This window comes from Sinocyclocheilus anshuiensis, unplaced genomic scaffold, assembly GCF_001515605.1.
Source record: "Sinocyclocheilus anshuiensis isolate Anshui unplaced genomic scaffold, SAMN03320099.WGS_v1.1 scaffold176, whole genome shotgun sequence".
Lineage (NCBI taxonomy): Eukaryota > Metazoa > Chordata > Actinopteri > Cypriniformes > Cyprinidae > Sinocyclocheilus > Sinocyclocheilus anshuiensis.
The window spans coordinates 377,366-392,899 of record NW_015555723.1 but is presented as its reverse complement, the minus strand read 5'-3'; the positions used below and the strand labels follow the sequence as shown (position 1 = coordinate 392,899).

General features: G+C 39.1%; 3 protein-coding genes across 4 annotated transcripts in view; 2 read left to right on the top strand and 1 right to left on the bottom strand.

Annotated features, from left to right (window-relative positions):
- Nucleotides 1–1,009: 1,009 nt before the first annotated feature.
- On the top strand, nucleotides 1,010–10,080 carry LOC107672537 (keratin, type I cytoskeletal 18-like). 2 transcript variants are annotated; one of them, XM_016465765.1, is made up of 9 exons: nucleotides 1,010–1,068; nucleotides 1,424–1,851; nucleotides 1,992–2,074; nucleotides 2,198–2,354; nucleotides 3,902–4,066; nucleotides 4,200–4,325; nucleotides 5,970–6,187; nucleotides 6,315–6,340; nucleotides 9,953–10,080. In XM_016465765.1, the coding sequence occupies exons 2-9, from the start codon at nucleotides 1,456–1,458 to the stop codon at nucleotides 10,066–10,068; spliced, it is 1,287 nt and encodes a 428-aa protein (XP_016321251.1). In that variant the 5' UTR covers nucleotides 1,010–1,068; nucleotides 1,424–1,455; the 3' UTR covers nucleotides 10,069–10,080. The 2 variants fall into 2 exon arrangements, with proteins under 2 accessions (XP_016321251.1, XP_016321252.1); XM_016465766.1 differs by having other exon boundaries at nucleotides 1,030–1,068; nucleotides 1,427–1,851.
- Nucleotides 10,081–12,177: 2,097 nt separating this feature from the next.
- LOC107672535 (zinc finger and BTB domain-containing protein 26-like) lies at nucleotides 12,178–14,110 on the top strand. The gene is made up of 2 exons (XM_016465763.1): nucleotides 12,178–12,247; nucleotides 12,587–14,110. The coding sequence occupies exon 2, from the start codon at nucleotides 12,593–12,595 to the stop codon at nucleotides 13,805–13,807; it is 1,215 nt and encodes a 404-aa protein (XP_016321249.1). The 5' UTR covers nucleotides 12,178–12,247; nucleotides 12,587–12,592; the 3' UTR covers nucleotides 13,808–14,110.
- A 902-nt stretch (nucleotides 14,111–15,012) lies between these two features.
- Nucleotides 15,013–15,534, bottom strand: part of LOC107672523 (L-xylulose reductase-like) — a 9,957-nt gene continuing 9,435 nt past the window's right edge. The window contains 1 exon segment of the mRNA XM_016465753.1: nucleotides 15,013–15,171. Coding sequence (XP_016321239.1) covers nucleotides 15,013–15,171 — 159 coding nt within the window.

Sequence of the window (15,534 nt, the reverse complement as noted above, 5' to 3'; positions counted from 1 at the left end):
GTAGTGAGGAAATACAGTAGTGACCGTATATTTTCCCATAATCCTTTGCGGTTTACAGTAAAATACTGTATACAATACTGTATACACATACTCTTACTGTACATATTACAGTATAATACTGTTCAAATTACAAAAATCAGTTACAGTGTACTGTATAAACTCCAAGCATCATCAAAGTTTTAAGTGAAAAACTTAACTAAAATTAAGTATAATCTTAATTCAAGAATTCATTGAGAATTCATTCAGATTTTCAGTCATAGTGTGTGTTAACTGATTAGGTCAACCAAATATTTCTCATAGGTTTTGCTTTTCTGCTCTTTCTAGGTCTCTTCATTGTTTGAGACTCTTCCTGGTTAGTGAGGCTTTGGAGGACCATCTCCGTGTGAAGCACAGTTCTCTTGTTACAGGTCATTGTACGCTCTCTGAATAGTGTCAGTGTACAAAAATGGACTTTTCCCCTTCTCTAAAGCAAATCAGGTTACACCAGATTCAGAAAAAAAAAATTGGGGTTATGGTTATTACAGTACACCCTGTCCCATAGTGGATATGAATTCACTTCTTTTATAAACTAATTGTCAGCAGTGTTATTTATCTTAAAGTGATTGTTATCCCAAAAGTGGCAGTTCTGTCATCATTTACTCACCATCATGTCATTCCAAACCTTTCTTATGTGGAATATAAAAGAAGATATTTTGGGGTCAAAACCACAATGGACGCTATTGAATTTTGTTGTATTAACTTAAAAAAAATAGTCTTACGATGCCTTTTAGCAGGTTTCATAAAATAAAAGTCAAGCATCATATAATTTGTTACTGACAGTTTTCAAAGACAAATGAGCAATATAATCTGTGGATGGTGCTTTGGGAACATTTTTATTGTGTTTTATCAGTTTCAGTCAGGAAATATCCTTTCACCTGTGGAGGGATGTGATTGGATGTTGACTTCCATAGTCAACAGCTCTTCAGGAGGAGTCCAAGCATAAATACTCTGACTCACCAGAACAAGAAGAAATAAAAGCCACCAGTTCTTCCCTGCTCAGGTGCTGCACTACATTTGGACACAATCCATGTAAGTATTACATTTCTTATTCACAAAGTCTTCTTGGTTTGCAACCAAATTACTTTTTTTTTTTGTGCCAAGACAGTGATTTTGTCATTAAAATGCGACATTTTTGTATTTTGTAAAAATCCATAACAGCCATCACAATTTCAGGGTAATATTTCCAAATTTAATTCTTCACTGCAGTATAATATTAAATAGCATTAAATAGCTCCTTAAATATTAAATATCTGTCTAAGCATATGCAAATGAAGAGTGTAAAGGGGAGCTATTGGTATTCTGTGTTTTCATAGTACTTTTCATATGGCATAAGTGAACAGCAAGCTGCATTCAGACTAACAACCAATGAATATTTTTTCACCAGCAGTGCGCATACTCTCTGGTTCTGCGAGCACCATGACCTCCAGCTTCTCTATGCACAGCCACTCTCTGGGAAGGCAGCCGTCTTTCTCCAGCATGTCTATGCGTGACAGTGGGGTTCGGGGACGCTCTAAAATCCCAGTGTCCCTCTCCTCAGCCAGTACTCTGTCCCTGTCTCGTTCCACCTCTCTGGGAAATGGCTTAAACATCCTAAGCAACCTCTCACTGAATGGTCTAGGAGTTGGTGCCAGTGAGAAGGAGACCATGCAAGGTCTAAATGACCGACTTGCCACCTATCTGGAAAAGGTACGTTCTCTGGAGAAGTCCAACGGGGACCTGGAGCTGAAGATTAAACAGCTGATGTTGGAGCGAGCTCCCAAGGGTCATGACATCGAGGGACTGATGGCTCAGGCACATGCGATTGGACAAGAGGTTTGATGATCTAGTGGAACTAAGAGTTCTGTTTTTTGCTTTGGTTTTAGTTGGTTCATAGACAAGAAAGCAGAGGGAATGTTCAGTGATGTCATTACATGAGATCCTTTATTAGTTAACATCACACTTCTGCTCTCTAGGTGAGGAAAAAGACGTTGGAGAATGCTCGTATAATGCTGGAGATTGACAATGCCAAGCTTGCAGCAGATGACTTTAGGGTCAAGTGAGTTTTGCTCTTTTTGTTCCTTCCTGTAATCCCTGAGAAAGAGCCATTGTGAAATGTATTGTACTATTTTGTACTAATTTCTAGGTTGAAAGGTTTATTATATTATTTGTTCATAAACAGATGGGAGGCAGAAGCTACTCTTTGTCAGTCGGTTGAGAGAGACTGTCATGCTCTGAGACGAGCAAAATCTGATCACGATCAGATCATCGCAACCCTTCGAGGAGACCTGGACAGTCTGAAAGAGGAGCTCTATTTCCTCAAGAAGAATCATGATGAGGTTAAACACATAACTGACACAAAAACATGAATATTATTAATATAAAAAATTATTGTTAATATTTTTTATCAAATAACATTAATTATTCAGCTTGATCTCATTCATATTCATAGGTATTCTTAAATTTTGCACATACATTTTTGCATATTTATATGCTGAATGTAATGTACAATATGGAAATATTACGTGCAACTAAAAAGTATTTACATATGCACAGATTTGGGAATCTTGTATATAATTTATATACAGATATGTTATATACAGGTCCTATATATAAATAATTATATAAAAAAATAAGCAAATAAATAACTTTAGTCAGTATATACTATTACATAGATATTTTTTTAGCAAGATCATGGCTTATTTCTCTCAGTAGTCATTCAGACAAATATCAAGCCTTTGAGTGCTGCACATATAGGAACACCCTTTTCAAACTGTTGTCTTTAGATATATATAGCGATATATAGAGCAATCAGTGTGTAAAACACACATTAACACACTCACACCCATGTACACAAACAAATAGAGTAGGTGAAGAAGTGTTTGGGCAGACAGGTGTGGCTCCACTCAAATGTAGCATTTAACCCTAAACAAATTAATCACTTTACAGTGAGCATCTGCAGAATGTTAAAAGCACAAATAGGCAATTGTACAAAAAAATAAAAAAATTAGGACACTTAAATGTATGGAAATCATTGCATTATATAACAAAAACATAAATTAAAGTGGCATTTATTTTTTTAAAAAGGCACCGCAGGTGAATAGGGTAAAACAATTTAACTAATAGATATCACCATATTTCCCCAGTTTATTGATTACATTAAGAATTGCACACTTTTTTTGGGGATTACAAGGTTTCTGAAAGGTTATGTTTAAATACAAACATGAGGCATTATCTAATTAAATTTGATGTTTTTATCACTTAATAAAGCAATATAAATGAGAGAGTACTGTCAACAGGCAGGGGGGAAAACAAAAACACATTTTCACCATGTTTTTAGGAATAAAATGTATAAAATCAGGTAAATGAGGTATGAGTAAATGCCAATCTAAAAATCTTTACAATATAGATGAAAAAACTGTAGTTTGGTGTAGATTTCTGGTTCAGTGCAGGAGAAAAAAAAATAATTTTCGAAAATTAAATCTACAGATGCAAATAAAATGCAATAAAATAAACACTTAAAAGTGTATTTTGGATTTTTCTTTCCACTAGTCTAAAAATTGTTATGAAAAGCCAAAATTAAAAAAAAATTGATGAGTGAATGAAAACAGTGTTTGTGCCTGTAGTGACTTGCCTTAAAGAAAGATAACACAAATACAAATTTTAAATAAAATGCTTCGCAAAAATATGGTTGTTCAATTTTAAATAATAGATACACTACCAATATACTAAATATGAAAGGTTAGTATTTCTGACTATCATTTCTGAGTATCTTTCAACTAGTAGTATCATTTGATATTTTGCGATCTAATGAAATTCACACATTTTAAGTGCTTAAGTGTGCAAATACTCTCTGGTGAGATTGTAAATGATTGTTTCCATGAAGGAGAAGAACACAATGAAGTCCCGTCTAGCCAACGAGCAAGTGAACGTGGAGGTGGATGCAGCCCAGGGCCCAGACCTGGGAGCCATCATGGCAGAGCTAAGGGTGCAGTACGAGAGCATTGCACGCAAGAATAAAGAGGACACTGAGATGTGGTACCTGAAGAAGGTCAGAGTACAATCCAACACAGACTCCACTGCCAACACACCTGAATCAGCTATTTATAGACTGATGATTTCACTGCAAACACAGGTGTGTTTGAACTAATATATGTTCTGTGTGGTGTGTGTATATGTGACAGCTGGAGACTTTGCAGTCGGAGGTGAAGGAGAGTAACGAGGCTTTGCGATGTGCTCAGAGTGAACTCAATGAAAGACGACGCTTTCTGCAGGCGTTAGAGGTGGAACTGGACAATCTGCGCAAACAGGTGACATGAATGAACGTTTATCCTAAAATCCTGCAGTTTGTCTATGAAATGTCCACTAGAGTTGGTAAAAGTGTGACTTTTACTCCTACGGAGGCAAATCAAGAAGTTGAAGTAACCAGTTAGTAATAGATGCCAGTGTATGCTTCAGAACACTGGAAGACTGTGGACAGTTGCATCCCATAAGTTCCAGGAAAGTCTCACATTTTTTTTGTTTTCTGAACTCTTCCAATTGTTTGGATTGTAATGAACATGCTGCAAAATAGAAATTTATAATGAAAAATATTTTCACTGTAGTGGAAATCAGAACGGAGTCAAATCAACAAATAAGTTTAAAAAACAGGACAAATTTAGATCTTTCACAAGCATCTGTCAAAACCTCAACTCAGCTTATATGTTGAAATTCTACTGTATGACAGGGATTTCAAACTTTTTGATACCAAGGAGCCCCAAATATGATGATCACCTTCCTAAAATAAGAAAGCTTTGCTCGTATATTATTGTTCATATTTATAATTGACAAAAATATAAACTATAATTGATGATATTTATGTTTAATAAATTAAATCATTGACTTGACTTATCAGGTCATTGACTTGACTTGACTTAATAATTGGCATTGTCATCATACTAAATCAAATTGTTAAAATATTATCTGGAAAATTATTATTATTATTGTTAGGTTGACAGTGAATCTGTATCTGAGATGAACACTTTACACAAGTCTTTATGCATCAGTAATATCAATAAATAAATAAGTAAAAGATATTAAATATAAAATTTCACATATTTAAATATCTTCAGAGACTTTTTATAGATCCTCAAGTGCTGCACCCCAGTTTGAAAGTGATACATCTCATATGTTCTTCTGTTGCAACCAGACTTCCGTCACCTGGAAAGAGGGAAAAACAGTGTCTTGTCTTTAAAATGTTCTAAATTATTTTTGAGAGGTTTATATATAAGATAATAAAGGCAAATTGCTTACCTACTTTTCTTTTCTACTAAAGAGAAAGTTCCTTTTCCAAATGTCCTCTAGAGTGGACAAGATTGAATTGCTTGAAGTCAAGAGCGAATGGAAGAAATATCTCTTCCCAACCTTCTTGATCATTTGCTTATGTTAAATTACTCATTTGTAAATCTGTTTGGATAAACATTCTTCAAACAGTCAAATCCTCTATCCTGTGGTTAAAGGTCAATTAATTTGTCAGTGAGCTGTTTGAGGCATCGTATTCTTGCAGTGTTTTTCTTTTTACCTTTTTTGGACTTAATAATTTAGCCTATGGTTTGTCAACAAATATCCAGAGAACGTGTCAAGGTTAGCGCTTCAGCACAGGAAACCACAGTCCCCTCCATCTGCTGTTCGTCCTCATGCAAACAACGACCATATATGTTTACACCTGTATAAAAAAAATCACTTTGTAATACATGTGACGACAGTCTAAAAACACATTGCATCCTCATGGCCTGGACAGGTGATAAAGACTTTTCAGCAGGTTGTTCAGCTAGTAGTTCACACATGGTTATAGATCTGATATAAGGAAGTTCATTCTTCCTTCTCTAATAATGGGTTTAAACTAATCATACTACAGTCTTACATACTGTATTTTGGGCTCTCATTGAAAATGTTAATGATATGGTTCACCTCAGGTTAGTGTGCTGGAGGGGAACCTTGGAGAGACAAATCAGAAGTACACGCTTGAGATCGAGCGTCTTCAGGGCTCACTCACACAGCTGGAGGACGAACTCTCACAGCTGCGCCTGGATATGCAGAGAATCAAAACTGATTACGAGCAGTTACTGCGTATCAAACAGAATCTGGAGCTGGAGATCGCCACCTACCGGAGGCTGCTGGATGGAGAGGAAGTGTAAGAACTGAGATAGCTGAAACAATGCTTTTTTATATGTTTTCTGTTGATATATTACAGTTCTTTAAGTATACACAGATAATGCAGAAGGAAACGTCTCTGATGACATTTGTTTCCTTTTTTTCAGGATAAAAGAGACACCCACTCTTAAAAGTAAGTCTGTTCTGAATGGATAGTTCTAAGACTATAAAACTTAAATACATTAAAATCCTGTATAATGGTGATTCTAATAGGGGAGACTGGGGTTTATTTGCATAAAATGCTTGGTTTCTCTAGCAGGGAATTTGTATTTTGCTTTCAAACATCTAGTTAAAAATCATCTTAAACTGGAATGTCCCATTATTAAAACTAAAATTACAATATAATCATATTTTTGTCACAACTTTTAAATAAGCGAACACAATAAAACACTGACATACATTCAGGAAAGTGTCACCATGCAATATATACTAAACGCCCAATTGAGGTTGCCTATCGAACGGTCTCTACTGTTGCGTTTAACACGTTTATGGGAAAACTCCTATTTACTCTCTCTGATACTGAAGCCTGATTTGTTCACGTTCGTGTAGCTGCACAAACAAATGGAGCTTCAACCCGCCAAAAGGGGAGGAGCCGACTGCTATATAAGTCGACTTAGAGTGCCATTCTTCAGAATTCTTCTCCTTCAGCGACAAAGATCATCTCCTCGTTGGACTCTGAAGAATGAAGCCAAAGCAAGAAGTTCAGCCTGCTGCTTGCAGTGGAAGAGCCCCTGGCAGCGGAAGATCGCCGAACAAGCCTTCCCCTGCGGCCATCAGCGAATTAAAAACAGCAAATTTTCAGAGCAAATTTCACTGCAACATTGTTGCAAATGTCGCACCGTGAGTGTGGCTTATGTAGGGAACCTCTGCATGACACAGACGGCCACGGTGAGTGCATCGCTTGCCTGGGCAGCGCACACACTGAGGCTGCGGTCACTGGGACTGAATGCTCTCAATGTGAGAGCATGAGTCTAGCCCTGCTTTGCTCGTGGATCGCCTTCTTTCACAAAGGTGGTCCTCCCCGGCCTGCTCTCCCATTTCCACCCTCCCAGGAGCCTCAGCGTTTCTTCCTGATGAAGCGATTTCGTTTGGCGGCTGCTTCAAGTCACCAGAAGGCTCAATCTACTCAGCAGCCTGCTAAAGCTGCGCCCTCAACGACCCAGCCTCAATCAAAACCTGAGCCTGGGCTTGCACAGCGCTTCCAGGCAGTGAAACGCTACCCGTTTCCCAAGGACCCCGCCCATGAGTGACGCTGGATTCTGAGCCTCAAAAGCCGTCCTGATCAGTATGCAGAGAGGAAGAGGAGAGGGTCAGGTCCCGCCGAGGCCGAAATTTCCTCAAAGAATGCTTGTGTCTGCTCTCCATTCCCCTGCCTAGTGGGCGATGGAAGCTCTGTTCAAATTGGACCTGCCCTTCAGTGCGTGCCCAACAAAATTACTGCGGTAATTTGGATGCCTCCAACTCGGGTTGGGGAGCACTGTACAAGGGCAGACCGCCGTTCGGATCCTGGACAAACCTGGAGCAACACTTGCACATCAACTGCCTCGAGATGATGGCAGTTTTTCTAGCTCTGAAAACCTTCCTACCAGCCTTAAAGGGGAACCACATCCTGGTCCGCTCAGACAACATGACGGTGGTAGCCTTTATAAATCACCAAGGTGGTCTCAGGTCACGCTCTCTTCACAGGATGGTGCGACGCCTCCTTTTATGGGCAGAGTGCAATCTCCTATCACTGAGAGCAGTTCATGTGCTGGGAGATTGAACCAAGAAGCGGACATGCTGTCCAGGGGCAATGTAGCACCAGGAGAATGGAGACTACATCCCCAAATGGTTCAAATAATCTGGTCTGTCTTCGGGGAGGCAGAGGTAGACCTCTTCGCTTCAAAAGACAATTTTCACTGCCCAATTTACTTCTTGAAGCAGCAAGATGCCCTGGCCCTTGAATGGCCCATCGCTCACTTGTAAGCCTTCCCCCTGGTTGCCCTGCTTCCTCAGGTCATCAGACGGGTCAGGGAAGTCAGATGCTCGGTCCTCCTGGTGGCCCCACTCTAAAGGAATCAGACGTTGTTCCCCGAGTTGATTCAGCTGCTATCGGCAGCACCTTGGCTGATACCATTGAGGACAGACCTCCTCTCACAAGCGAAAGGCATAATTTGGCATCCCTGGCACGAGCTGTGGAGCCTTCATGTTTGGCCACTCGATGGGAATCTTTGCAGCTCCCGGCGAGTGTAAGTAATACCATTTTGGAGGCTAGAGCCCCGTCTACGAGACACCTCTATGCCCTTAAATGGTCAGTCTTTTCAAACTGGTGTACAGTCCCATCCTCTTGTGACGTGTCATCCGTGTTAACCTTTCTGCAAGGGGGGATAAGGGGCGCACCCCTTCCATGCTCAAAGTATATGTGGCAGCCATCATGGCAAATCATGCTCTCGTGGCTGGCCAGTCAGTTGGCAAAAACGACCTTGTCATTAAGTTTCTGAGGGTAGCTCAGAGACTGAATAGTAATACGCCTCGTTCTCATACTGTACCGAACTGGTACTTATCTATAGTCCTCAGGGCCCTACAGGGCACTCCCTTTGAGCCGCTCCAGTCAGCCGACTTGCGGCACCTATCGCTTAAGACCGCCCTCCTTTTGGCACTAGCGTCGGTCAAGCAAGTAGGGCCCATTCCACCAGAGGGATGGCCTCCTCCTGGGCATGGTCCAGCAGGACTTCTATTTATGATATCTGTGTGGCCACCGGATGGTCATTGCCGTCAACCTTTACTAGGTTTTACAACCTTTTAGACGTCCCTGCCCTCCAGGCATGGATTTTGACTGCTAAATTCACCTAATCCTCTCTGTGAGTGGAAAAGGTTCTGCTTGGGTCTCATAATTAGCTCATAGTTTTTAGAAACCCTCATTACGGGTGCTCCGGCTTAGTTCCCATAAGCGTGTTAAATGCAACGGGAGAGACTGTTCAATAGGGAACACTCCGGTTACTAACGTTACCTCGTTTTGCCTGAGATAAGGGAACGAGCGTTGCGTAAGCTGTCGAGCTATAAGACTGCACACGAGTCGATTGTCGACTGTCGAAAGATTCTGATGAATGGCACTCTGAGACCACTTATATAGCAGTCAGTTCCTTCCCTTTTGGCAGGTTGAAGCGCCATTTGTTCGAGCAGTTACACGAACATGAACAAATCAGGCTTCAGTATCAGAGTAAACAGGAGTTTCCCCATTAGCATGTTAAACTCAACGCTCATTCCCTTATCTCAGGGAACAGAGGTTACATTAGTAACCAGAGCATTTTTCCATGTGTTATATGTTTTAATACAATAGTTACATTTTTATTAATAACTTTTGTTGACCAAAACAATGGTGTAATATATTGTACATTACATATACAGGTGCACACAATTTGAGTTGAATTACTGAAATAAATGAACTTTTCCATGACATTCTAATTTATTGAGATGCACCTGTAGTTGTGTAAATTGTTTATTTTATTATTATTTTATTTATTATATATATTTATTTTACTACTCTCCCCTATAACAGTATTATTACATTTACTTATATTGTAGTTGTCAACAGCTGTTTGATAGTGTAACTCGGCACAATAAATTAGTTATAGTGATCTTCTAAAAAGAGCATTTGAGTTACCTGCAGTAGCATAATACTACATTTAAAGCACTGAACTTGCATAAATTCTCTATATGAACTCAATTGCTCATAGTTTTAGCATTGTCTTCCTGCCTTTTGTAGAAGAGCCTGAAGTGAGAACCAGGAAGATTGTGAAGGTGGTCACCCAGACAATGGTAAATGGAAAGGTGGTGGATGAATCCAGTGAGGTTGAACAGATAGAAGAACGAAAAAAGTGAGTCTGGCTCACAAGTGACACCTAGATTCTTGTGCTTTACCAGTGGGTACACTTATCACAAGATATCACAAGACTATTCTCAGCGATATGTTCATCACTTCATCAAAAAAAAAAAAAAAACTGAATAAACATTTCAGATATTACAAATTAGTGTCAATGTGTCTTGATTTTTTTCTACCACCTCTTTTTCATCATGGTAGAGATTGCAATAACTTGTACGACTATAAGCTACAAGACATACTTCTTCACATTCTCATAATTATTTGAATGTCTTGCATTTCTTTTCACTGATATTATTTCTTCTTCACTTTCTTTAGGTCTGATTCTGTAAGGCGAGTCGCAGTAGAGCGGGTCATTTAAGAGTAGCACAGACCGAAAGTCACACAGTGAAACTAAATCCATATGATACTAGCTGATTTCCTGAATGAAGTAGGCCTACTAGTTTTAGAGACAGTGGTAGAAAAATGATATGTAGCTGTGGATGGGGATTTGAACCTGTCTGGTCACAGTGTGAGAAACCGAGCTAAAGGACGAAATCAAGACAGCATCACTTTGATAATGATGACCGAAAAAGCCCTGACACCAAACCTCTGTAGTGTCAAATGTCTTGCTTTTGTGAGGCTTTCTGGGTGAAACAACTATTATAGTCCCAGCCCATCACAGTCCTTGTAAACAAGAGTCTTTACTTTGGTTTGCTCCACTATTATTGCCAGATATAAAACAATTTAAGCACAGCCAGACTTTCAGTATACTCATTAAGTAATTCTGGCAATCTTACACATGTCAGATTCATATAAAAAAAAAATCTGAATTTATTATTCATTTTCAGTGCTGAACGAAACATTATACTATATACTATTATACTAAAATGCTGAATGAAATGTCTGTATTTATAATTTTTATTTGTAGAATTTAATCTACTAACCATAAATCTATAGGCAGTTAGCTCATATAATGAAAATGTAACACCTATGTTAGGACAAGAGGACAGAAAGCCACATTCAATTATGCAATTTTTAATATGGGACACATAATTCACAACACTTTGACATTTCTTTTTGATGTTTATAGATGTGGAGTGCACATCTGACAAATTAAGTGACAGCTCGGCTCTAGCACCCTGTGTATATTATCCCATCTAAAGCATTGTGCAGATGAGTAAACATACTGATAAATACAATGAAGCCTTTACAATAAACTTTAGACTGATCAGCCACAGACTCTTGTTTGGTTTATGTTATCCGTGAGTGACTTATGAAACATCAGATGATTTAAATTTGTTGCCTTACCATTGTTTATGAACCACAGGCATTATTATTGTAACAAATGCCATTACAAGCTGCTGCCTGTTGGGCTATATTACTGACAATAAAAGTGACATGGCATTCTACCACTGCCTTTGGCAAATGAGCTGCTATATAGTGTATTCAGTATCATGATCCTTCCATTCAGTAGAAAGTTCTCAAAACGACTTGGTTTTACATCCTGTTTTTTGTTTTTTTACAGCCCCCTTCCCCTCCACAGGTGGCCATAACAACAATCTCGAATACTGGTGTACTCTAAATGTATAATTTACTTAATAGACAGTTATCAATATGATATAGCTGGTTAAAAAAAGTGCATTAACCCGCTTCAATTTTACAACACTGCCTCCTTGTGGCAAGAAGCACACAACGTGGTTTGTTTAAGAATGGATCGCACTTTGAAATAATTAATTGTACTCAAGAAATCATCATCATCAACAACAACAACAATAAATGTATTATTGTAATAATAAAGGGGTTTCCAACATTAAAAAAAAAAAATAAATAAATAAAAATTATAAAGTCCAGACAAGGCTGGAATGGTTAAGTTCTAATTCTTCAAGTTTCGGTATCTAATTACTGCAAACCATTCAAAACCTTTGCTGGATGACATTTTTTTATTGTATGGGACTGTAAATAAATCTTTCTTTCTGTCTGTCGTTAAGAAAAGTCAAATTAATCTTAATACAGACGATACAAATTTTAGCCACCTGTATTTGTGTCCTGCCCCTTTAAATTTCGCCGACCAATCGAGAAAGTCGGCACATCCTTTTCCGTCTCAAGCCACACACTAAACACACAGGCGCTGTATGCTCATCCCCAGGACAACAAAACACTCTGACAGAAACAAAAAACCCCCAAAACAAATTGCTGCAGGTATTCATATTTTAAACAAACACTTATATTCACCTCATTCCCGTGACGATGTGTCTTCGTAGTCAGTTTTCCTCGATTCTTTACAGTCGTCCATCCAATGTTTCTGGTTTAGCTCTGTACTGTTTCCAGGCCTGTACTAACCACACTAACACCATCGTGTACACTTAAAACATTGTGCTATCAGAAAACAGAGATCAGCATCTACATTTAAATATCATGATATTTATGTGCCTTTTAAATGTTTTAGCTAAAATACGTGCGTTTGGAAACTAGACAAGGTAGACGTGTATTACATGGTTATAATAGATTTAAATCTGTTATGTTGTGTATATTTAATAGTGCACCATGGCTCAGGATGGGGTGATACTGCAATTCAACTTTCCCACATTCGGGGACTCCATGCTTCAAAAGATGGATGCTCTTCGTCGAGACAGACGCTTCTGTGATGTTGTGGTCCGCATCAATGACTTGGAAGTGCCTGGACACAAAGTGGTCTTTGCCGCTGGCTCCCCTTTCCTTAGAGACCAGTTTGTCCTTCAGGACTCTCATGAAGTGCAAATATCTACACAGCAGGATGCAGAAGTTGGACAGAGGCTTCTTCTGTCCTGCTACACTGGGACACTGGAGTTCCCGGAGCTGGAATTAGTACACTATTTAACAGTTGCTAGTTTCCTACAGATGGGTCATATTGTTGAGCAGTGCACCGAAGCTCTAAATAAATTCATAAAACCACACGAGGTCAAAGACGAGCGTGCATCATCTCGACAGCGTGGCCAACCAGCTGTGGAGACAGCATGTGATGAAGAGGATGAGGTGGACAATGATGGAGAAGATGACTTTGATGATGAGGATGATGATGATGATGTGATCATACAGCCCAAGTCTCCGCCTGTATTTAGAAACTCTGAGAGCAACAGTAGAGGAGAGGAGAGTCCTATTAGCGTCATTAAGGTGGAGTCAATAGATGAGCGAATGCCCGATAACTTTCAGAGCCGCTCAAGTCGCTCGCCAACACTGCGCTCACCTGAGCCACAACACTCCCTAATAAACTCCACAGTGGAAACCCGGCCCGCCGAAATTGCTGGCAACCCCGCAGCTGAATATTCGCTGTCCCCACCTGGACCCAGTGGCTCTGGGAAAGGGAATCTTTGGGGATGCTCAAGGAATGCCGAGAAGGGTATGCAGTGGTACCACCAGTGCCCGAAATGTGCTCGTGTGTTCCGTCAGCTGGAGAACTACGCCAACCATCTGAAGATGCACAAGCTGTTCATGTGCCTCCTGTGTGGAAAAACATTTACCCAGAAAGGAAACCTGCACCGGCACATGCGTGTCCATGCCGGCATCAAACCCTTCCAATGTAAGATATGTGGAAAGACTTTTACTCAGAAGTGCTCGCTGCTAGACCACCTGAACCTTCACAGTGGGGACAAACCACACCGTTGTAATTACTGCGACATGGTGTTTGCACATAAACCAGTTCTCCGTAAACACCTGAAGCAGATCCATGGAAAAAATAGTTTTGATAATGCCAACGAAGGTAGCTTGCTTGAAGGACTATAAATTCATATTAATGTCTAAATAAATTATATTAATATACATGACGCAGACATAATTCTGTATAACAGTGGTTCTCAACTAGAAGGTCAGGGTCCACCAGGGGGCCTCAGCAAAGTTTCATGAGGGCCCCAGTAAAGGCCCGTTCTCTGTAAGGACGATAATTATAACAATAACAATAAAGATATAGTTTATAAAAATCATTATAAATGTAAACAAATAACTGAGTCCACACCAGTACTATAACAATGATGGCACATTGGAACAATATTGTTGGAATCACTTTCACTATTTTTTTTTTCACAAACTTTTTCATATGATACACGATTAAACATTGACAGCCAATCAGAATCCATTCAGTTTTAAAGAGCACACACATTTAAAGCAGCCGACGACAGGACTGCAGTGCACACATTATTGTGCACTGTGTGGACACTGATATAGTTATCATTATGGTTATCTTTATAGTTATCATTCTTGGTGTTGGGCTTTAAGTGTTAAAATAATTTAAATGTAGTAAATATTAGCAGATAATATTAATTAGATTATATTAATTTAGATTATTTATTGTAAAGAAAGAAGGGCCAGAGGTACATAATATATAGGTACATAAATTCTTGACAATGGGGAATTGGAGGCAAAAAGATTGAGAACCACTGCTGTAAATGAATACACTAAATTACAAGAAGTAATTAATGAAGTGTCCGTTGATTGATAAAAGTCAGGTTTAATGTCATTTTCTTTTTGCATATTGCAGATCAAGGGAAATGTATTGAGTTCATTTTGAATGCTGCTGTGGCATCATTTGGCTGTGTTTTATCTTTTGTAAAGATTAAAATATATTGTTAAAGTATATCTGATCAGACCATATTTCAGTTTTGAATGCTAATGCATAACTTCCTCATTTGCAGACAGCTGTATTTGAAACTACTGTGCAACTCCTGGTCTGTAATAAATGTTTCCATGCTTCCATCTGTGTAAATATGCCAGAATTTTGGAGAAAATTGCTGACTCGCTAATAAATAACTGCAGATACTGCATGAAATGTGCACTTCTTTCTGTTAATGTTCATTATTGCTGTATAAAAATAAAAGATGACATCAAGTGTTAATACATTAAGTATTTCAACATTCAGATAGACTCCAACTATATTTATTTCTTTGCTTTTATGACAAACCACTATGACAGAGCTCTATCATGGCGGCAGAGCGTTACCATGGACACATAGCATGTCGACCTCCGTCCACTGGAAGATTGACACCTGTTATAAATGTTGCTGCATCAGATGCCAGGAAGGCGATAGCATGAGCTACTTCCTCTACTTCACCTGGTCTGCCGAGGGCATGCGTAACCTTGCACTTCTCAAGGAACTGGAGCAAAGCAGAAAACACACGATTTGTTATTCAATTCAAAATTCAATTCAAATTTATTTGTATAGCGCTTTTCACAGTACACATTGTTTCAAAGCAGCTTTACAGAAAATGCATGTGTCTACATTACAATTTAGAGTGCTATCAAGTAGAAACATTCATTACAGTGAAATGTGACCCTGCCTGGACCACAAAACCAGTCTTAAGTCGCTGGGGTATATTTGTAGCTATAAAGAATGAGAATGTGACGTAACGCCGCGTTGAGTTCTGGGAAACTGCTTTGTTTATCCGCCATATTTGCAGGATAGCGCTGCCTTTCCGCTATTGAGTTTAGGGCAGTATTTGATTGTTTGTCGTGATTGT

Coding starts and splice junctions, on each gene's coding strand:
- LOC107672537 (XM_016465765.1), top strand. CDS start 1,456: ATGACCTCCAGCTTCTCTATGCACAGCCACTCTCTGGGAAGGCAGCCG. Junction 2,355..3,901: donor TCAAGAAGAATCATGATGAG/GTTAAACACATA, acceptor GTTTCCATGAAG/GAGAAGAACACAATGAAGTC. Junction 6,341..9,952: donor AGAGACACCCACTCTTAAAA/GTAAGTCTGTTC, acceptor TGCCTTTTGTAG/AAGAGCCTGAAGTGAGAACC.
- LOC107672535 (XM_016465763.1), top strand. CDS start 12,593: ATGGCTCAGGATGGGGTGATACTGCAATTCAACTTTCCCACATTCGGG.